General features: G+C 38.2%; 1 protein-coding gene across 4 annotated transcripts in view; it reads right to left on the bottom strand.

The window, feature by feature from the left end:
- The window catches only part of DPP10 (dipeptidyl peptidase like 10), a 1,432,672-nt gene that overhangs the window by 670,882 nt on the left and 737,910 nt on the right, over positions 1–23,880 (bottom strand). For 2 of the 4 annotated variants that reach the window (XM_055262569.2, XM_055262570.2), the window contains exon 1: positions 23,155–23,746. The exons of 1 other annotated variant lie outside the window; for it this stretch is intronic. In XM_055262569.2, coding sequence (XP_055118544.1) covers positions 23,155–23,226 — 72 coding nt within the window. In that variant the 5' untranslated portion in view covers positions 23,227–23,746. One more of the 4 variants, XM_055262571.2, reaches the window with a different exon arrangement.

Here is a 23,880-nt window from a genome sequence, read left to right on the forward strand (position 1 = left end):
GTCCAGGATAAAAAGAACAGATGCACCTTGCAAGGTCTTAGTGTTAAGGTGTTTCATATTAGAAGACAGCTTTTAAGTTGTCCTTATTCACAAATCAAAATAGGGGTGAGATGTGTTTACTAAGTGATGTATATTTTCAGGAAAAGAGACAACTTTTATTCACTTCTTTATTTCCTGTTGCTTTTTTGCTTAAAAAAGAAAGGCAGGAAGGGAGGGAGGCAATGAGGGAGGGAGGCAGGGAGGGAGGGAGAGAGTGTCATTATAATCAAGAGTTCTTGGGGTTACCCTCAGTCCTTCCATTATAAATAGTTACCTCCATGGACACTGAGATAGACAAGGAGAAAAGACTTTTTTAATCCCCACTCCCATCCCTTCAATCTAGAAACATTTCCTTGGAGCATCATTCTGGGTGTCTATATACATATGCACATTTCTAGTGACAGGATGTCAAGGTTAGATGTATTCAGGGGCATAACTTATAATTCATCCATTGGGTATGTCATAAGACCCTTCAGTAGCTGGTGAAACAGAGAGCTTGGTACTCCACCAAACACTGAAATGTCAGAGGCCAAGGGAATCCTGACTTCCTATTAAACTGCCCTATATCACCGTAATTAGAAGATCTGACAGGATTTCCAGGTTAATTCACAAAAGCAAGAGGTTTGACCTAAAGATCCTGGATTATAACACACAAGAGGCTTGATTCCTTATGATAGAATCAAATGGTACCATTACCCAAATTTTAGGTACGAATATGTAATTAGTGACTGATTAAAATTTATCTTAGGTGATACCTATTCAGTATTCGTAATATGAAATCAGGAATCTGCCTGGTAACATTTCATGTACCTTTTCTGTCTGGGTTACTTAATAAGATTCTTGAAAAATTTATCACAGTTCTAGTTGATTTCTATCAATGTACCTCTCTTCAACCATGCCTATACATCTCCTAATATTCCCAGCAGGACATCAAAGATTAAGGCCTAATCTGAACTCTAAAAACCACTTTCCATTCAGTAGCTTGACTTCCTAGAAGCATTAACAACTACAAGTTTCGAAACTGCATCAACTAACGAGCAAAATAACCAGCTAATTTCATAATGACAGGATTAAATTCACACATAACAATATTACCTTTAAATGTAAATGGGCTAAATGCTCCAATTAAAAGACACAGACTGGCAAATTGTATAAAGAGTCAAGACCCATCAGTGTGCTGTATTCAGGAAACCCATCTCACATGCAGAGACACACATAGGCTCAAAATAAAGGGATGGAGGAAGATCTACCAAGCAAATGGAAAACAAAAAAGGCAGGAGTTGCAATCCTAGTCTCTGATAAAATAGACTTTAAACCAACAAAGATCAAAAGAGACAAAGAAGGCCATTACATCATGGTAAAGGGATCAATTCAACAAGAAGAGCTAACCATCCTGAATATATATGCACCCAAAACAGGAGCACCCAGATTCATAAAGCAAGTCCTGAGTGACCTACAAAGAGACTTAAACTCCCACACAATAATAATGGGAGACTTTAACACCCCACTGTCAACATTAGACAGATCAACGAGACAGAAAGTTAACAAGGACACCCAGGAATTGAACTCAGCTCTGCACCAAGCAGACCTAATAGACATCTACAGAACTCTCCACCCCAAATCAACAGAATATACCTTCTTTTCAGCATCACACCACACCTATTCCAAAATTGACCACATAGTTGGAAGTAAAGCACTCCTCAGCAAATGTAAAAGAACAGAAATTATAACAAACTGTCTCTCAGACCACAGTGCAATCAAACTAGAACTCAGGATTAAGAAACTCACTCAACACCGATCAACTACATGGAAACTGAACAACCTGCTCCTGAATGACTACTGGTTTCATAATGAAATAAAGGCAGAAATAAAGATGTTCTTGGAAACCAACGAGAACAAAGACACAACATACCAGAATCTCTGGGACACATTCAAAGCAGTGTGTAGAGGGCAATTTATAGCACTAAATACCGACAAGAGAAAGCAGGAAAGATCCAAAATTGACACCCTAACATCACAATTAAAAGAACTAGAAAAGCAAGAGCAAACACATTCAAAAGCTAGCAGAAGGCAAGAAATAACTAACATCAGAGCAAAACTGAAGGAAATAGAGACACAAAAATCCCTTCAAAAAATTAATGAATCCAGGAGCTGGTTTTTTGAAAAGATCAACAAAATTGATAGACTGCTAGCAAGACTAATAAAGACGAAAAGAGAGAAGAATCAAATAGACGCAATAAAAAATGATAAAGGGGATATCACCACAGATCCCACAGAAATACAAACTACCATCAGAGAATACTACAAACACCTCTACACAAATAAACTAGAAAATCTAGAAGAAATGGATAAATTCCTCGACACATACACCCTCCCAAGACTAAACCAGGAAGAAGTTGAATCTCTGAATAGACCAATAACAGGCTCTGAAATTGTGGCAATAATCAATAGCTTACCAACCAAAAAAAGTCCAGGACCTGATGGATTCACAGCCGAATTCTACCAGAGGTACAAGGAGGAGCTGGTACCATTGCTTCTGAAACTACTCCCATCAATAGAAAAAGAGGGAATCCTCCCTAACATATTTTAGGAGGCCAGCATCATCCTGATACCAAAGCCTGGCAGAGACACAACCAAAAAAGAGAATTTTAGACCAATATCCTTGATGAACATTGATGCAAAAATCCTCAATAAAATACTGGCAAACCGAATCCAGCAGCACATCAAAAAGCTTATCCACCATAATCAAGTGGGCTTCATCCCTGGGATGCAAGGCTGGTTCAACATACGCAAATCAATAAATGTAATCCAGCATATAAACAGAAGCAAAGACAAAAACCACATGATTATCTCAATAGATGCAGAAAAGGCCTTTGACAAAATTCAACAACCCTTCATGCTAAAAACTCTCAATAAATTAGGTATTGATGGGACATATCTCAAAATAATAAGAGCTATCTATGACAAACCCAAAGCCAATATCATACTGAATGGGCAAAAACTGGAAGCATTCCCTTTGAAAACTGGCACAAGACAGGGATGCCCTCTCTCACCACTCCTATTCAACATAGTGTTGGAAGTTCTGGCCAGGGCAATCAGGCAGGAGAAGGAAATAAAGGGTATTCAATTAGGAAAAGAGGAAGTCAAATTGTCCCTGTTTGCAGATGATATGATCGTATGTCTAGAAAATCCCATTGTCTCAGCCCAAAATCTCCTTAAGCTGATAAGCAACTTCAGCAAAGTCTCAGGATACAAAATCAATGTACAAAAATCACAAGCATTCTTGTACACCAATCACAGACAAACAGAGAGCCAAATCATGAGTGAACTCCCATTCACAATTGCTTCAAAGAGAATAAAATACCTAGGAATCCAACTTACAAGGGATGTGAAGGACCTCTTCAAGGAGAACTACAAACCACTGCTCAATGAAATAAAAGAGGATACAAACAAATGGAAGAACATTCCATGCTCATGGGTAGACAGAATCAATATTGTGAAAATGGCCATACTGCCCAAGGTAATTTATAGATTCAATGCCATCCCCATCAAGCTATCAATGACTTTCTTCACAGAATTGGAAAAAACTACTTTAAAGTTCATATGGAAGCAAAAAAGAGCCCGCAACACCAAGTCAATCCTAAGCCAAAAGAACAAAGCTGGAGGCATCATGCTACCTGACTTCAAACTATACTACAAGGCTACAGTAACCAAAACAGCATGGTACTGGCACCAAAACAGAGATATAGATCAATGGAACAGAACAGAGCCCTCAGAAATAATGCCGCATATCTACAACCATCTGACCTTTGACAAACCTGACAAAAACAAGCAATGGGGAAAGGATTCTCTATTTAATAAATGGTGCTGGGAAAACTGGCAAGCCATACGTAGAAAGCTGAAACTGGATCCCTTCCTTACACCTTATACAAAAATTAATTCAAGATGGATTAAAGACTTACATGTTAGACTGAAAACCATAAAAACCCTAGAAGAAAACCTTGGCAATAAAATTCAGGACATAGGCATGGGCAAGGACTTCATGTCTAAAACACCAAAAGCAATGCAACAAAAGCCAAAATTGACAAATGGGATCTCATTAAACTAAAGAGCTTCTGCACAGCAAAAGAAACTACCATCAGAGTGAACAGGGAACCTACAAAATGGGAGAAAATTTTCACAACCTACTCATCTGACAAAGGGCTAATATCCAGAATCTACAACGAGCTCAAACAAATTTACTAGAAAAAAACAACCCCATCAAAAAGTGGGCGAAGGATAAGAACAGACACTTCTCAAAAGAAGACATTTATGCAGCCAAAAAACACATGAAAAAATGCTCATCATCACTGGCCATCAGAGAAATGCAAATCAAAACCACAATGAGATACCATCTCACACCAGTTAGAATGGCCATCATTAAAAAGTCAGGAAACAACAGGTGCTGGAGAGGATGTGGAGAAATAGGAACACTTTTACACTGCTGGTAGGACTGTAAACTAGTTCAACCATTGTGGAAGTCAGTGTGGCGATTCCTCAGGGATCTAGAACTAGAAATACCATTTGACCCCGCCATCCCATTACTGGGTATATACCCAAAGGACTATAAATCATGCTACTATAAAGACACATGCACATCTATGTTTATTGCGGCACTATTCACAATAGCAAAGACTTGGAACCAACTCAAATGTCCAACAATGATAGACTGGATTAAGAAAATGTGACACATATACACCATGGAATACTATGCAGCCATGAAAAATGATGAGTTCATGTCCTTTGTAGGGACATGGATGAAACTAGAAACCATTATTCTCAGCAAACTATCGCAAGGACAAAAAACCAAACACCGCATGTTCTCACTCATAGGTGGGAATTGAACAATGAGAACACAGGGACACAGGAAGAGGAACATCACCCTCTGGGTACTGTTGTGGGGTGGGGGGAAGGGGGAGGGATAGCATTAGGAGATATACCTAATGTTAAATGACGAGTTAATGTGTGCAGCACACCAACATGGAACATGTATACATATGTAACAAACCTGCACATTGTGCACATGTACCCTAAAACTTAAAGTATAATAATAATAAAATTAAAAAAAAAAACTACAAGTTTCTTCTTTGTGTTAAAAGATTAGCAGCTACAAAATACGCCCTGCAATAATTCAGCAGGTGTATTGTAAAAATTTGATTTTTCTTTGAAATTTTTCAGAGAAAAGAGGTTATTTGATTTTAAATAGCTCTATAATCTTTACAGAATCTTAAAAGAAATAACTTATTTTTCCTATTGTTAAGAATAGTTTAACTAAAAATTCCTTCTGTGAAATGGTTTGGAATCTTGGTAGAGCTGGTTATCCTTATGGATCAATAAAACATTTCAATGCTGCTATTTCTCTTCCTGGTGAGTTTGTTAAATTCCATTACTACTTGATGGAATAGAGGGGAATGTTTTGACCAAATAAATTTGCCAAGTTTAGAATAATTCTTAGCTCCCTCAGTATATGAGGAGTTAACACAAAAATCCATAAGCTTATAATTTATCGAGGTAATTTTTCTTTGCAAACATAAAAGAATTCTGCAAAGGCTAAGGTCTTCTATCCTTACCTCAACTATTATTATTCTCCTTCTTATTCACTGAGAGGGTGATTTGCTGTGACTGACAGCAACATATAGCCTTTTTAGGCTAAGACAGGTGAATGAAGCACAGTCTATTTTTTAAAGAATTGCCTCTCATTTCTCAAATTATGCTTATCCCACAGTATATAAGAAAATGTAAGCACACCATGTATTCATTATCACGTATTGAGAGTCTCTATATTTTTTAATAATAATACAGAAACAACATTTTAATAATGCTGGATTATGTCCAATACTAGCCTTTAGACTTCACAGTGTCATTCAAACATCCAGGAATATAATATCTTTCTTATTATAAAAGAAAATAGAGAGAACTTGTTCAATTCTACATTAAAATTTCTAAATATTATTTTATTGTTTCCTTAACATGAATGTCTTATAAGGTATAGAATTGCGGTTCAGAATATTTCAATAATAGCCCTTTTCTTTTACCCATCTACTAGGAAAGGCTCATTAATTATTTTCAACTTATTAAAATATGCAAAAGCTGGGATACATACTTGAGTCTAATGCTGGGGATAAGGAGGAAGCTTTTCTACTTTTAAATTTTTAAGACCCCCATTAACATATGTAGACCAATGCTATCTAGATGGTCCCTCGATTATGATGGTTTGGCTTCACCATGGTGTGAAAGCCATACACATCCAGTAGAAACCACAATCCCATAATAGGTAGAGGAACTTATGATAGTTTCAATTTATGATGTATTTTTGACCTGATGATATTTTTGATTTACAATGGTTATGTCAGGACCTAACCCCATCCTAAGTTGGAAAGCATGTATATAAATAAACGTATACATACGTACATATTCATACACACATACACAGATACAGCATTGAAGTGGATGCCAACATATCGAATACTTTTATTCCAGTTTTGCTAATGGGGAGCTGAGGTTCAGAGAGGTTAAGGGATACCCAATACAGAACAGCTAATAAATGCAGTAGTTATCTTTAGGTTACATGCAATCATACATACCATAATAACCATCAATTTATTTTCTTTATTAAATTGAGGCCAATGATTTGCTGATTGCGGTTGACCAGTAAAGTAGCCACTCTCTTCCACAGATGACAGTAGTGGTATTCATAGTAGTCGTTGTAGTAATAATGTTCATTAGAACTCTGTGTGCAAGTTAGTCTGTTGTTCTCATTTTAAAGATGAGGAAACTGAGGTTCAGAGAAGGAAAGTAATTTGACTAGAGCCACATGACTTCTAGGTGGCAGAACCGGGTTTTGAACCTGGATTGTCTTCCCCTAGAGTCCATGCCCTTGTCTACTCCAGTAGACAGTGTCTCAGGTGTTTAATGAGCACCTACTGTTTGTCAGGCAATGTGTGGAGAGCATTACTCTTCCCTTCTGTATGTAGGCAAGGGCACAGTAAACACACCTGCACCAAGACTGGCTATCACTTATCAGTTCATGAGACACATAATATCTAATTCATCATGAAAAAAGGAGGAACATTTTTTAAAGAAGCCAACTTTTAGAGGGTCTATTTTGATAATATCAAGATTTTTATCAAAAAAAAGCAATGTCACTTTGGGAGGCCGAGGCAGGTGGCTCACGAGGTCAGGAGATCGAGACCATCCTGGCTAATGCAGTGAATCCCCGTCTCTACTAAAAATACAAAAAATTAGCTGGGCGTGGTAGCGGGCATCTATAATCCCAGCTACTCAGGAGGCTGAGGCAGGAGAATGGCATGAACCTGGGAGGCAGAGCTTGCAGTGAGCCAAGATCGTGCCACTGTACTCCAGCCTGGGCCACAGAGCAAGACTCTGTCTCAAAAAAAAAGAAAAAAAAAAAGAAAGAAAAAACAAAAACAAAACAAAACAAAAAAAAGCAATGTTATGCACTTTAAAATAAACATGTCTGCTAACATTTTTATAAAAGGAGAGGTAAAGAATGCGTCTAGACTAGCTTGAAACTACAAACATTTCTCTGGAAGAAAGAAATGAAAATAATATTAGTGATTACCTATCAAAAGAATGATAGAATGAGGAACTGCACAGCTGGGGAACAACTCTGGGAAGGAGACATTCCCCTGTATATATTTGTGTAATATTTGATGTTTGACCTACATGAATATGTTATTCAGAAATTAAACAAGATTGTGTGTTTTATTTAAAATTGGAAGTGAAAAAAATAGACTCTGTTAGCACTGACTGCCGAACTAAACAAAATGACAAAGACCTCTGAAAAATAAGGCTTAAATCAGATGTTTAGGTTACTGAAAAATCGGAAGCAAAGTATTCACCTTCTCTTTCATAAAATGATGAAGCCAATTTGTTGCTCAAGTTCATTATGGGAGACAAGGAAGACAATTTTAAGTTTTTCTAAACTGTAAACTTTACATTAATATATACACATATACACACACATACACGTACACATCTTACAGTGCTCACCAGTTCTTCACTAATAAAAAAGTCGAGGTAAGATCTAAAACTAAATATGCACAATTAAAAAGTCAGCTTCATAGATGACAAACGAATTTAAAAATTGGCTTCAAAGATGATACAAACTAAATTATACATTTTGGACAATAAAGAGTGACTTTTTGTCTTAAAATATTTTTGATAGACATAAAATTATACATGATTAAAATTTTCAAAGTAAACTCCATTTTCAGTTGAATATACAAAAGGCCATAGCCATGCTCAGAGCACATTGCCTAAGAGAGCAGGTGCTCACTGAACACATGAGAAACTGTCTACTGGAAGAGACAAGGGCATGGACTCCAGAGGCAGACAATCCAGGTTCAAAACCCAGTTCTGCCACCTACAAGTTCTGTGGTCATAATCAAATTATGTAATCGAAGAGGTTCCCTCTCTGAACCTCAATTTCCTCATCTTTAAAGTGAGGATGACAGTACTAACTTGTACACAGAGTTCTAGTGAGCATTACTACTACAACTACTAGTATGGCTCTTACTATTATCATTTGTAGAAAGAATCAAATATGATTTATTGATTAGCCGCAAGTGGGAAATCATTGGCCTCCACTTAATAAGAGGAAAGAAGTTGATGGTTATTATAGTATGTATGACTGTATGTGATCAAAAGACAACTTCTGCATTTACTACCTGTGCAGTCTTGGGAGTCTCGTAACTTTAATAAACTTCAGATCCTCATTTGCAAAACTGGAATAAAAGTGGAATCTATTACATAAGGTTATGGTGAGGATTAAATAAAATTTAAGCAACTGATGATTGTATTACATAATATAAATATAAAAATATTATAAATATAAAATGTGTATATATAAATATGACATATATTTATATATAAATATATTTTAAAAATTTTATAAAATGTATAAAATATAAATATACTATATATATAAATAGTATAGACTCAAAATTTTAGCTACTGTCAACAATAAAAATACCAATAATTTCATCACTGAAATTCTTTTCTTTTTATAATCTGAAAGTCATATTTTGTAATTTTGCTACAGGCTCATCTGACTCATCTTCTAGGACAAGTGTCAGCCTGGCTAAAGACATAAATTAGGATTAGAGAATCCTTGCTTTTGAGAAATAAAGCCTTACTTCTCAGAGTGTGGTCCACAGACTAGGCATCATCTGGGCACCTGCTATAAATGCAGAATCTTGGACCCCACCTCACATTCACAGGACTAGAATCTGTTTTTCAGCAACATCCCCAAGTGATTCGTACCCACATTAAAGTTTGGATAGTGTTCTAAAACTGATTCTGTAATATAGCAGCCCTAGCCACATACAGCTACTTAAGCTTAAGTTAATTAAAATTAAGTAAAATTACAAATACAATTCTTCAGTGTCACTGTCACAATTCAAGTGTTTAACATGATAGCCATGTGTAGCTGGTGGTTATCATATTGGAAAACACCAATACAGAACATTTTCATCTTTCCAGTATGTACCATTGAATAGTGCTGGTCTTTTCTGTGAGAAAGTAAAAGATATTTTAGGAAACTAAGGTTCAATAATTCACTAAGTTTTTTAAACTCCAAATTATTCGTTGAACCCCTTTTTACACTGCACAGAAGTACTCATGTAAACTTACTTTTTTTTTTTAACACTGGTAGGAAAGGGCAAGGGAAGAGAAGTAGCTTGCCCCATGTGCAAGTGGTGATTCTCTCTTGAGTTTCCCAATCCCATTCATATGTTTATTTCTTCCTGTTCCCCCACCCCTCTTAAATTCTAAGGCCCTCATTTTCTCTGGCCCCCAAATATGAGTTCTCAAGACAGGGCATACCAAGCAATCATGGAGCAGGAAATGAATACAAATTAGACATAAATTGTTAATATCCCCTGCCCAGCCAGAAGTTAAAGGAACAAAGGAAGTCATGGCGGAATCCGGAGCTACACAGATGAATGAGAAGAGCTATTTTTCAGAACACTGACAGTCAGGGGTGCGAGCCACAAGGGAATGAAGATTTATGATATGCCTTAAATCACACCATTTTGGTAGTTAATCTCTCTTCTCCCTAAGGGCAGGTTCTAAAAGTAGCCATCTCTAGGAACAACTACCACCATGCAGCTTGATCTGAACCTCATTTTGCTAAATCCTCCAAGAATGGTTTTTCGCTTCCTTGTGTGCAATTATCCTATCTCATCTTCTCCAAAGAAAAGCTATTTGAGACTACCAAACTGTTCTCCTCTAGCCTTCATAGACACCTGCATCAATTTCTTGGGACAAACCTGACAAGCAGTGTTGGCTGACTGGCTGCATTCCAGGACCTCACTGCTGGTGAATCAAATCTGACACTGGAAGCTCCATAGGGTTTATAGAAAACTTTAATAAAATGGCTTAAGAAGTTGGCTGTGACATCAAGTGTAGGCCCGATTGCACAATTTTTCTGAGCTTGGGAATGTTAAGAAAACAATTTAAGAACTGTAAATAAAAACAAGTATAACTATACATTCATCTTTTCAGTCTCAAACTGGGGCACTATCTAATCAGCCGACATATGATTATGTAATTTTAGGAGAATGTACCCTATTTTCTCTATTTGCTATTACATAGGCCCACAGTCTATAAAGTTAGAGGTTAATTATAGAAAATATATGAGTACCAAAAAATTTCTGTCTGCTATCAAAGACAAACACATAAGTTATGGCCTAAATATTAACCAGTTTTGTATTTAATTTTGTAAACTTTGTAAGCCGTTACTTTTCAGACTATATAAATCTCTCTTCCTCAAATACTGTTTGAACCAACTTTACCATCTTGATGGTTCCTTTAATAAGTTAAATTCTTGACAGATATTCACTACATATTTATATGAGAACCACATTTTTTTTATTTGGAAACATGTACATTGAAAGGGATCAATACTGTCTTACAGATCTTCATGTCTGATCTGGAACGGGTCTTCCTACTCTCTTCTACTTCATCAGGAAAATGAGATACTGCGGAAAATCTAGACTTTACACAAACCATGATAGTTAACCTTATTGCTTCCAGATAGAATCTATATAATACATCTTCGTATTAAACCTGCTGCCAAAAATAAAAATAAAACCCCAAACCAGCTGGAACCTTTCCACTTACATTCTCATCAATTTTTTCTTTATCGACATCATTACAGACAATCCAAAATGATTTCTATGATTCTGATAATTGAGTGAGGCTCCTTCTACCAACTCTTAACCTAGGTAGGAGGAATTCTTCTGTCTACTGTACCAAATTGATCAGTTGTGTGATTTCGAGCAAATCAGCCTTTATCGTTCTCAACTGCCTTATCAGTAAACCAGGTAACTTAATCACATAGTCGGTTGTAAGGTTCATTCAAAATATATGTACATCTTAAAGGAGAATAATGGAAAGAAAATGGGATTCTATTACTTAAGACTCTCAGAGTCAGAACTATGAGCCCACAGTGCATGTTACTAATCACTACCATCTGCAGATTTTACGCTGGCAATTTGACTGTTGCATCTCATGCTCAGGTCATTTAATATGTGCCTACCTAAAACATACCCATAAGAATGGATATTTTCTCCTTAAAAATTGGCTGTAAATGGAAGTCAGTAGATGGTACTGTACAACAGGAACATTGTATGGTATTTGCTTAATTTTTTAGCCCTATATAACCTGTTGGTGCTTTGTGATCTCTCTAAAATATCTTTTTCTTGTTACAGAATGACTCATTTTGAGGTTTACATAACAATTACGGGCTTGTTATGCTGCACATCTTCAAACCAGCAATTTTATATCATGATGGCTTTGTCCTGGGTTTTCCTTAACTAAAATTGCCTTGTGTGACCAATAAGCAATGTGAAGCTGACATTTCTGAGTCCAAGCAGCTAATCCTAGATTGTATTTACCCATTTTCAAATATTTGCACCATCTGTGATTCCATATTAGCTTTTTTGGATTCACTGTTACAGCTCAAGAACTGTAGCTCTGAGAAGGAACGAAGCTGCACTCCAAATGCAGAGTACTTTATAAGCATGAGATGGAATTTAACCATGGGGATGGGGAAAGGAAAAAAAACAAATTGAGAAAAGTAAATGCATATTCAGTTTTCCATTTTCAAAATATAAACTTTGTCAACTTTTCTGCGTGATAAGAAATATAAAAACGGATGCCATATATTTTCTTAACTAACTCCCAATCCATGTTTGCTTTGGAGTCAGGAGGACTCTACATAATCTGCATACCAACAAAAACAGGAGTTGAATATTAAAGATGCCCTTAAGTTTCCAATGTCAAACAATGACAAAAGGTGCTTTAAAGCTGTGTTTCCAACTTCTGGAAACTTCAACATCCAACATAGTTTGATTTTCTATCACTCTGTCTATGTCTGGTATAACAACCCAACACATATTAATAACCAAATAATAAGCACCACCATTTTTCAGCACCTCTTGGATAGTAAACCTATTTCATTGCTGATCCTCACAACAGTTCTGCAAAATAAACATCATTTCATTTTCAGATGAAGTATCAGATACAGCGAGGCTGGGTAAGTTGTATGTCAAGGTTCTAGGGTTTAAAGTCAGGTTAAATGAATAGAAATCCCCGGGTCTATCCACTAAAAATAATTATATGTGTCTCAAAAATTATTCTCATGGACTTATTTATTTAGCATATAATCATTTCTCTGTTCTGTATTGGAACTTGGTGCTCTGAAAACTCTGTCTGAAAATACAAATAATTAGCTTCTGGAAATGTTTTTTTTTTTTTTTTTTTTTGAGATGGAGTCTTACTCTGTCGCCCAGGCTGGAGTGCAGTGGTGCAATCTTGGGTCACTGTAAGCTCCGCCTCCCGGGTGCATGCTATTCTCCTGCCTCAGCCTCCCGAGTAGCTGGGACTACAGGAGCCCACCACTACGCCCGGGGGAAAAGCCTTTCTTACCAAGAATCCCAGTGTATCAGAAGTCTGTTGTTTCCATTAATGTCCCAAGAAAGCTCTAAAATTTACCTGCATGCATTCCCCAGTTTTTAAGAGCATCTCTCCTTTAGGAGGGATTCACCCAATTGCTACTATATTGCTGGGAGTTGCAATTTCAAATGCTGTGTGTAGATAGCAGCAGTTGCTTATTCATGCTGAGAGTAAGACGGGAAGCTTGAGAAAGTCAACTTCTGTTTGTGTAGTGGTGGCACTGCCATTTTATTGGAGTAGTGAATTTCACAGTTTACTTTCAGAATGGCATTATGGCTTTGGGTGTAACCTCTTGCCATGGCAAAGTACAGAAGATGCATATGCACTTCTGTGATGTCTGGTGGCCAGGCAGGCGCCAAAAGTCTAAGGACCACTGACCTAGAACTAGCACATCACAAAGGAGAAATCAAGAAATGTCAAATGAGCTTTGCCTACGGACACAAAGCATTTTAAAATGTGTTTTGTTTTGTTTTGTATTGTTTTAAAAAAAGGTTATACTTATGTCAAGTGGCAAGGAAGGCAGATGTGCCACCATGACACCACCAAAGGCTTTGTATCAGAAGCTGAATCTGGGAATGGCTATATGGAAAGAGACCCAGAATCAAGTACTGCTTCTAATTCTAAACAACAGTGTGACCTTAGACAAGTCACTTCACCTCTCCATTGTCTGTTTCCTGATTTGAATACAAAGGTGTGACATTCAGGAAACAACAGTTTCTCTGAATGTTATCATCATTTATCATGTCATGGCCGTTTGAAGGAAAGAATTTAGAAAGGCAATGCTGCTACCAATATCCAACTATTCTTTTTCTTTTCTTTTCTTTTCTTTTTTTTTTTTGATGGAGCCTCACTCTGCCACCCAGGCTGGAGTTCAGTGGCACAATCTCGGCTGCCAGCAACCTCTGCCTCCTGGGTTCACGCAATTCTCCAGCCTCAGCCTCCTCAGTACCTAGGATTATAGGCATGCGGCACCACACCTGGCTAATTTTTGTATTTTTAGTAGAGACAAGGTTTCACCATGTTGGCCTAGCCTGGTCTCAAACTCCTGACCTCAGGTGATCCACCTGCCTTGGCCTTCCAAAGTGCTGAGATTACAGACACGAGCCACCGTGCCCAGCCAATATCAAAGTATTCTTTGTCAGCAAGTCAATCAACTCTTAGACAGACTATGGCTCTCAGAAATGTAGAGAGGCAGAGGGAACTGGATTTGGGTTTGGAGATGGCATTCATGCAAAGAGAGATGAAGAAATGAAAAGTGCCATCCTGGAATACAGAGATACTGACTCTGAGCAAATAGAAATGTGTAATAAAGAGCCACTCATCATGCTACAGTGGCCTAAAGTTGAGTAAATCTCATTTTGGAGCAATTATAAGCAACCTTCGTAAATGTGAAGGAGGGAGAGTCTCTTTCATTTCAACCTCTGGTTCAATTCACACATGCCTATCACTCTCAATACGGTTGTCAAGAAGTAGGGTACACACAATTCTTAAGATCAGAAAAAAAGAAATAACCCTGATGAAGATGTTGGGTATGGCTTCAAAATATGTTCACTTTATTTATTGGACCACTTATGTTTTATAGTACTCTAAAAAGGTACATACAAGTGAAACATATCGTCTTTTCCCTTGAAGTCCCTAAAAGCTAGTGAGGCAGATAGAAAATCTATTCATAATTTCATAGATCCTAGGAAATTTAAATTATAGACTAATTTTGCCAAATGACCTATTCTAAATTTGAGGAATCCTTCGTGGATTTCAGTTTTTTTTCCTCTCAAAAAGATATATTTTTACCTCTATTCAAACATTGCCTCAGTTCCTCATCTTCTATTCTGTGTCTAAGAGAGAAGAATTATCAATGCAAACTTGTGACACATCGATTTAAAGAATTGCTTTACGAAAGACTTCTAGTACTTGTTTTAAAACATGTGAAATGAAAAAAAGAGTCATGTTTTGCATTCATTAACTTATATTAAAACCATTTCTGGAGGTGAGATTTGATTAATGTAAGTATGAACATCAGAGTTTTCACTTACTCAATTCTTGCCAAAAGTAAACCCATGTTCCAATAACATGAAAGGTCTATTTCTCCCTGTACAAGCATTATTAATGAAACTTCAAGTGGTCTCTCTGTTCCATTATTTGAAAATAAATCACAGGGCAGCCTGCCACTCAAGTTCTTGATTATGTAATACAGATTTGTCACATTTCTGTTTTCAGAGCAGAGTTTCTCAGATGGAATAAGAAACTGAATCTTCATTTAGGTATCAAAAAGAGTAGGGATAAAGATAATAAAAACAGCTTTTTTCCTCACTTTTCTTCATTTGCTATCTTTTATAATCTGATACATAGCTACTTTGTCCTGACCTGAGAAAACCAGTAAGCATGACACATTACAATAATATAAAGTTAGATAATACATAGCTTGGCTGGAGAACATTCCCAAATGTAAAGTCGGTTTTGATGATGCCTCAACTAACTTTTCTTAAATTTCAATTCAATAATATCTCCAGTTCCTATATGCAGAGAATTTCTACGTGAATCATTCCTGGGAACCAAACTTCTGGAAAGAGAATATTAAACCATGAACACATCAAACAAGACTCTAAGGCTTTTGTGAAAATAGACTGTCATCTAAAAATAGTAGAAATCAGTCAAGTTGTCACAAATTCATTTTCATCTAATGCCCTACAATAATCTACCTATAAAAGACCGATAGCATTTAGATCATACATATATATATATATATGTGTGTGTGTATAGTGTGTATATATTTGATAATGGTGTACACACACATATTAAGCATTTTCATTAACATAAATGCAAATTTACTTTTGTAAAAGAAGAAAATATCCTTCTCATATGATCTAGATGCATGATAGCATTAAGAATAAAAATACTTATTAGGTTTCAAGCTTGAGCCAGATGCAATAAAAACTCATTCACATAGATTCTCTAATTATTGCAACATTCTCACCATTCTCTCCCTTTTCAAGACGAAAGAATGGTTTTGGTGGGATTATAAATTGCCTAGTAAATGGCAGAGGAAGGAATGAACCTGAAATCTGTTTGACTTTGTTCTCAGTCTTACATCACATTGCCTCTCCCCAAAATGTAATTAAATTTGAAAATCATTTGGCAATTCCAAAAATGTTATAGAATATTTTAGTAACTTTTAAATAAACTATGGCATGATAAACTTAGAAATTTTTTTTTATTTTGTAGAAGACATTAAAAGAATACTGTTCACATCAATTACAGAACAGAACAATTCAAAACATTTATTTTATCAGTTTTGGATACAAGTGAGTTTTCTGTATTTAGCCTGGCAGTGGGTGACACATTTACCATTACAAATGGATATGCCTGAAATTCTAAGAATTTAAGAAAGCTTAACAAACATAAATCTACAATAGAAGAGCTTTCTTTTCAGTGCCCTACTCTCCCCACTGAACCTACTTCCCAGCCCTCTCTACTATACTGAAAATGACAACCATTCCTTGAGTTAATATGTAGTCAATGACAAGAATGTCTACCATGTAGAAAGAAGGTAAGTGCTAATTTTAAAAGCCTTAGAGAACAGGTGCTATTAGATAGGGACAAATCAACAGAGATTGGTTATTGCCAGAAACCTTGTGGATCAGGTCAATAAAAACTTTAAAACAAGAGTATGCTGGGAATAATCAATACTAAACTCCACGACTTCTCAAGGCAGGACAGCATTCACTAGAGCAAGAATAATTCTAACTATCCATAAGGATATAAGTTTATGAAGAAGTTTACAGTCCCTTTACCATTTATCTGGCCTCTCTTTGGACCTTGTACAGGTCTTCAGATGGAAAAACCTCCAACCTTTTTTTGGTTGATGTATGTCTTAGTATATGGCCCCCATTCTAATGTTAGTCATACATGAACTTGATTAGGACACACAAGTCACTTAGCAAGTATGAAAATATATGGAGATGATTTTAATAAGTGGAGCATACATGTGTGTTTAAAGGTTACACAGAAAAAGCTGTAGAAAAAATTTGTGAAAAAGTCTTTTGACTTATGTTTAATCCAATTTCATGCCCCTCCCCATAACAATAGGGGCATGCACCCTGGGTTCTTGGTGGCTCCACTGTCAAGCACACTCTCCTGCTACATTGACTGAAATCTCACCTCCTGACATATTTCTATAAATCCCATCTGTCTTTCCTTTAAATATCCTCTTTCTCATGCTAATTACCTTGGGAAGTGCATTGCATTGAAAACAATATGCAACATATTCGGCAGCTAATTCAACTCTTGGTGAGAATTAGCCAAAGTTTACTTTTAGCCTGACTTCTTACAGAGTAGAACAGTGAAGAATTTTACTGTTCAATTTTGATTGAACGAAAGTCAGGATGTAACAGAATATTTTGAAATCTGGATGCCTGCCAAAATAGGTTTGATGTCCAAATCCATTAATATAATATTTGCATGCACCCAAAAACTCATATGTAATCATACTAATACGTGTACTGCAAAATGTGGTTGTCTGTAAAGTTAAAATAATGAATCAGCTATACATGGCTTAATAATCCTGAGGCTTTTTTTTTTTTTTGAGACCGGATCCTGTTCTGTTGCCCAAGCTAGAGTGCAGTGGCACAATCTCAGCTCACTGTGGCCTTGACCTCCCAGGCTCAAGCAATCCTTCCACCGCAGCCTCCTGAGTAGCTGGGACCACAGGAGTATGCCACTAAACCCTACTAATTCTTTCTTTCTTTCTTTTCTGTGTTTGTTTGTTTGTTTGTTTTAGAGACAAGGTCACAGTACGTTGCCCACGCTGGTCTAGAACTCTTAGGCTCAATTCAGCTATCTCAGCCTCCCAAAGTGCTGGGATTACAAGTGCGAGCCACTGCACCAGGTCCAGATTTTTTTTTTTTTTCTATTTTGTCTAGGCTCTTATTCCCAGACTACACATTTAATAACAAGACTTGGTATGAGTCAGGCCTTATTCAAAAACTCCTACATATTATTTCACTTAACCCTTAGAGCAAACATCTAAAGGGAACTGCAGTCACCTCCATTCACGGATGAAATGGGGAGATTCAGTTATCCTGCCCAAGAAAACACACTGGTCTTTGGTGGACCTGGGATATGAACTTGACTCTGTGACTTCCAGTGCATAACCCATAGACAGAGATGAATAAATATTTGTGGTTGATAGCACAAAATCCCACAAACTTAGTCACAGCATTCTGGCATTGTCTGCTACATGTCACACTGTAAGTAAATTTAACATGTGCCTATAAGTAGTAAAGATTAAGACATTCTGTAATCGTAAATAATTCAAGAAACCAAAGTTTTGAATTTGCTTTATTTCTACTCAGACTGGGAGAAATTTGGTTGTTTTGTTTCCAATGTAATGTGCTTCATAAGATAATGCAGCATTAATATTTAATAATATAATTTTCTTTAAGTTGTTTTTATATAATTTAATCTTTTTAAAATGTACCACTTGCTCAGATCCTGAAATAATCAAACAGATATATAAATATATTAGAAGATTCTAAGCAAGAGATATTTTGTGGTATGTTCTTAACTCAATAAACAAAATGCCTTATATATAATATTTATATTATAAATTTATATAATATATAATATTTATACATAAAATAAGAAATTCAGAGAGAGTAGGAAATGCATATTTTCTCTCAAATCATAGACTTCCATATAACATCTTTATTTAATGTATATTATCTTTTATAACCAAATTATATAGAACTCTACCCTCAATTAAATATGACTTTTTATATGTTGAATAATTCAAAGTAATACATTTTTTATTAATTAAAATTTTTCAGTATGATTTATGAAAGCTCTTTTCAAGGTTGTGTTTTAAAAACAATAGTTTATTGATCAAATTGTGACATGTATATATTAGCAAAGGGCACATGGAAGAATAACTCTTTTGCAATTTTTCATTAAGCCTATGTTTGAATATTTTAATCTGGTTTACTAGACCAAAGGTGAAATAAAAATACTGAATAGCAGTTTCTGTATTAAAACATTTTAAGTTGTTATTACCTAAATGTCTAAAGCACATTGACATTTCAGAGAAGACATTTTACACATTACACATTTGATCTCAATTCTGGTCATGAATTATTTCATCAAGTGACAGCTTCACGTTCAATTGTAAGAGATTGGTTTTCTAGCAAAATGCATTCTTTTTGTAAAGAAAATGCATAGCAAATGCTGTCTTTGTAGTCAAATAGTTGCTTTTAAAAATATGCTTTTTAGTCATACTCTAAAAAGTGGGATGGCTTTGTTTTTGTTGTTTTTGTTTTTGTGTGGTTATTTTTGTTTTGCTTTTGGAGCTGAAAGAACAGCCACGCTTTTTAGGCAATATTTTTACCCGCTGGAGTCAGCAGAAGGGTGCCACCTGGTGGAAATGTGAACAAATTCTAAACCTTGTCTGACCATTAAAAAAAATATATACTCATTTAACAAACCTTGAGAGTCTCGTCATCAGAGACAAATGATACAAAGATCAAAAAAAGCTCCTATAACTGTATGAGGATCTATCTTGTTCTTTTATATTATTTAGATCAGTAGCGTGATATTAACTAAAATTTCCAGAGCTGTGATTTACATGTATAGTTGAAGCTTTAAACAAATTATTCATTCATTTTATATTCAAGGTAAATTTGTGCACATGCACACACATACACATACAATTTGCAATTGTTTTCATTCTTACAATAGAAATATGTTGTATCATGATTGTATAGAAGTTAAAAGGTGAGGCTTCAGACCTCCATGAGTTCCTGGCTAAGTCTCACTTCCACCATAACTTCCTTAATCCTCTGTATTCTCATCTCTAAGATAGGAATAAAAACAGGACTCACCTCAAAAAACTGCTTTGAGAATCAAATAGAAAAATACATTCAATAAATGTTACTTTATGAACCCTGAGAATAGTACTCTGCCTGTGGCAAGCATTCAGGAAATGATTTTTAAAAATAATAATAAATTACAATTAGCCACTAAAGTTCTTAGCTCTTTCAATGTTAATTGAGATATTGATCATGTTAAGAAATGATTGTGTCTAGTCATGTCAAGGCATTTGTTTTTAGACATTTTGTAAATGTGGAGTGTTGTGAAAGCAACAAAAATAACTGTCGTAAATATTTTTTAATCAAAGAATCTTTAAAAGAAAGATTACTAAGATGATAAAAATATTTCCAATGATTCAGAATATTCGTAAAATACACGGTCCCTACACGGTCCCTCCTATTCTTGTTGTCACCATTCTCTAAGGAGGGAGGGCATGTCCTCTTGTCATGGCACCGTGTGCCAGAGGACAGTAACAGATCAAATAAAACAGGAAAGTTGAGCCCTCTACAGGACTGTAACTGTAACCAAATTATATGGTTCATAACCATTTTCAGTTAGAGGAAGGATTATGGTCTTCCACTGTGCTATAAGTGGAAATAGGTGTTTGATGGCCTCAGGACAAGGCATCTTTGAGGTTTCATAAAAATCTTTACCATAGAAACTAGAAGACATTTTTGGAAACATGCAAGAGCTTAAATCATTCAAAATCTATGCATAGTGATTGATTTGTTGGAACATATGCCCTATTTAACCACTAGGTATAATTTCATAAAGGTACATTTTAATTTAAATGTATGAATCTTTTTTTGAAATATTATAGAAAACACACCACTAATCACATCTTTATGAAGCTATTATATCTAGTATTGCATGAGAGTTGTGTGGCAATTGCAGAATTAAATTATAATGACTAATATGGCTAATAAAAGCTTAGTAGTCTTACGGAAAGTAGTTTAAGCTTTCACAAGAATCATTCACATTCTTTGTCCATCATTTCACATGTCAAGCTTTGAACAAAAATATGCTAGATATGAGTATTTCCTGGGAGTGCTTGAAAAACCCTTACTGTGATGCTACCATGTATATATTTCAGTTGACTTTCTTTGTAAAATCAATCTATTTAAACACATGCATAAGATGCATAAAACTGACATTTTCAAATCATGTCAATACTCAGAAAGGCACTTAAAATACACTATTAAAGCAAGAGTTCTGCAAAGTAGCCACTCCCTGAATATTTGAAGTGGCTATTAAAAAATGCACACTAACAAGAAAAATGGATTCGAGCTTGCACCTATCTCTTCATATGAATTTTAAGTACCAGATTAATCCTGACAAGGGGATTTGTTGTGCATAGACAGCGTGCCCACTATCTACACATACATTTTCAGCTCCTGTGTGCTCTGCTCTGCTTCTGCCTCCCACTTCCACCATCACTGAACTGTTTGCAGCGCCTCAAGTAACCAGCTGGTGTCACAGGTTAGTGAGCAAAGATTTCATGTGGGGACTCTCACCTGACTAATCATTCTTATTGGTAGCATCATTCCAAGAGCAGTAGAGAGGCTCGGCGGCTTGTTAATGAAATTTAAGGTCTGTCAGCCTGAAAGAGGATGTTAAATCCATGTTCCTGTCCTGAAATTATTTTTCTATATCTGCTAACCAGTGTTTACATTCTGATGTGTGTTGGGGATTAGGAGGAAGGGGTATAAAAGGAAGGAACATATGATGTTTTAATATTTTCATACTTATCTCAGAGTACGGATCAAACAGGATAGTTTAAGAAAACAAATGCTTTGTACAAACTGCCAACATTCAACCCCCTCCCACCAATAAACGAGAACGGAGCTTTAAGTCATTGAGTAATCCCCACCACCTGTGTGAAACATATGTGAGAGAAAAGAGAAGGGGAGGGAAGAGGAGAAAATAGACCACAAGCCAAGAGAGATGACCAAGTCTGCAATATTAATAACAGCATCGCTGGCATCGCCCCCTCTGTCTCGCCACCACTCCTGAGCGATTTGGACAGCTCCCCTTAATAGGCTCTTTAGTGCTTGGAATACGCGAAAAGCCGAGTTGCTGCTGGAGCCTAGCTGGGTGCACTCCCTTCATCCCAAGCTAGCAATAAGCTGGGAGGGTTTCTGCCAGGAACGCCTCCAGCAGCCTTCGCAGTGCACTCCGAGCAAAGATCCCCAATCCTCCTACCCCAGTGCTTGGGTCCTGCGGGTCCACAGTTAATCCCTGACCTAAGTGCAGCTCTCTCTACCCAGAGTTTCTAATTGATGTAAACGTGACCGCACCTCCACCCGGCTCAGCACAGCCTCCCTCCTCCTCCTCCTCCTCGCCAGGGTATCTCGGCGCTCCCGACCCTCCAACTTTGGAAAAAGAGCGACACGGAACTCCCAAATCACCCCAAATCAGGGACAGAGACGAGATGGGGATCCACGACGGTACGGTTATGCTACAGATTTCTAAAGACCAAAACAAAAAGGGGTTGGCGGGTGTAGAAGGACGGGAAAGAGACAGGAATAACCCTCAGCGCACGCAGGGCACCTCATCTCTGCAGACACAACACATCCAAATCCAACAAATCACTAAAGCCAACACCTTCCCGGCTCCCCTTAATAATTAATGCCTTGCTGCTCCCCAAGCTCCTTTCCGCTCAGCAGACTACAGATGTCTGGGACACTCTTCCCCCATCGACCCCCGCAAACACCCCACCTCACAAACACACACCCGTCTCCTCAAAAGAAACAAGAAAGCAAAGGAAAAACTCCGTCCGCCTAAAGGTCATTTGCCTACTCGGGTCGCTTTGGCCAGCGAGCGTCCCGGCTATAGAAGACCGGGCTTGAACCTGGTAAGTGGACATCAGGAGCGCAGCAGATTTCTTCAAGGTGCATTAATAGGGAGCCAAGAGGCCCCATTCCTTGGCCCTGGTCACCTCTCCCTCCCTCGGTGGCCCGCCCGCCGGGGCTCCCCGGGGCACCTTCAGCCTTTACCTCTCTCCCCCCTTCCCCGCGGCTCTCCACCTTGCGCATCCTCTCGCCCGGCCCAGGAGCGCACTCAGAGGCTCTAACTTCCCGCAGAGTCCATGGATAAGCAGGAGAGCCTGGAACTGGGGCGGGGGGGAGGGTGAGAAGAGGGAGGCGTGGGAGCCGAGCCTGGGAGGAGAGGCGGGGGAGCGCGGACTGGAGCCACCCCTCCCGGGAGGGCCTGGCCGCAGCTGCCAACTCTCACCTGGTCCGCCGGCTGCGCCTGGCTCGCCCTGGCCCCCGGGGTGGGCTGCTGCTCCTGCTTCATGGCTGTCATCGCCGGCGGCCGGCGTTGGCGCTCACTTCCTCGCGGGCACTTCAGACTCGGGGACCGTCACTTGGCAGCGTTCGCATGTCACAGGCGCCCGTCGCTCTCGGAATTGGCGGAAGGGAAAGCGGCAGCGACGGGGTGGGGGGAGGGGAGTGACAGGGCGGGGAAGAAGAGCGGCACCAGGCCGGCTCCCCCTCGTAGGATCCCTCCTTCGGCTACCGCAGACCCTCTAACTCCCCACTCTCCCCGCCCCCCACCACCCAAAGCGTAGCAAGCCTCGGAGACCAGGCACGACCAAGTGGCAAGTTAGTGGAGCGGCGAGCGGCGGTCCCCCGGCAACTGACCTAGCTGGAGCGACGTCTCGCAGAGCCGGAGGAGCCCGGCGTGCATTCTACCGCAGTCCGCGCCCCCCACCGCCAGCCCCCGGGGGCTCCCAGCGCGGTGCTCAGCGCGCCAGGTGGAGCAGCCGGGTGCCGCGCTCCAGCATCTCCTCAGCAACCGCAACCAGGGAGTGAGCCCTGAGCGGCGCGAGAGCTCCCCACTCGCGCGCCCAAGGCTGCCGGGTTCCGCGGTTACCCCCCCACATGCAACCCCCCGCCCCCCGCAGGCTTCTGCTAAAACCCGGAGAAGCGGAGCGCGCCCGTGCAAAGCCCTCGGTGG

The sequence above is a fragment of the Symphalangus syndactylus genome, chromosome 22 (assembly GCF_028878055.3).
Source record: "Symphalangus syndactylus isolate Jambi chromosome 22, NHGRI_mSymSyn1-v2.1_pri, whole genome shotgun sequence".
In the NCBI taxonomy this organism is placed as follows: Eukaryota; Metazoa; Chordata; class Mammalia; order Primates; family Hylobatidae; genus Symphalangus; species Symphalangus syndactylus.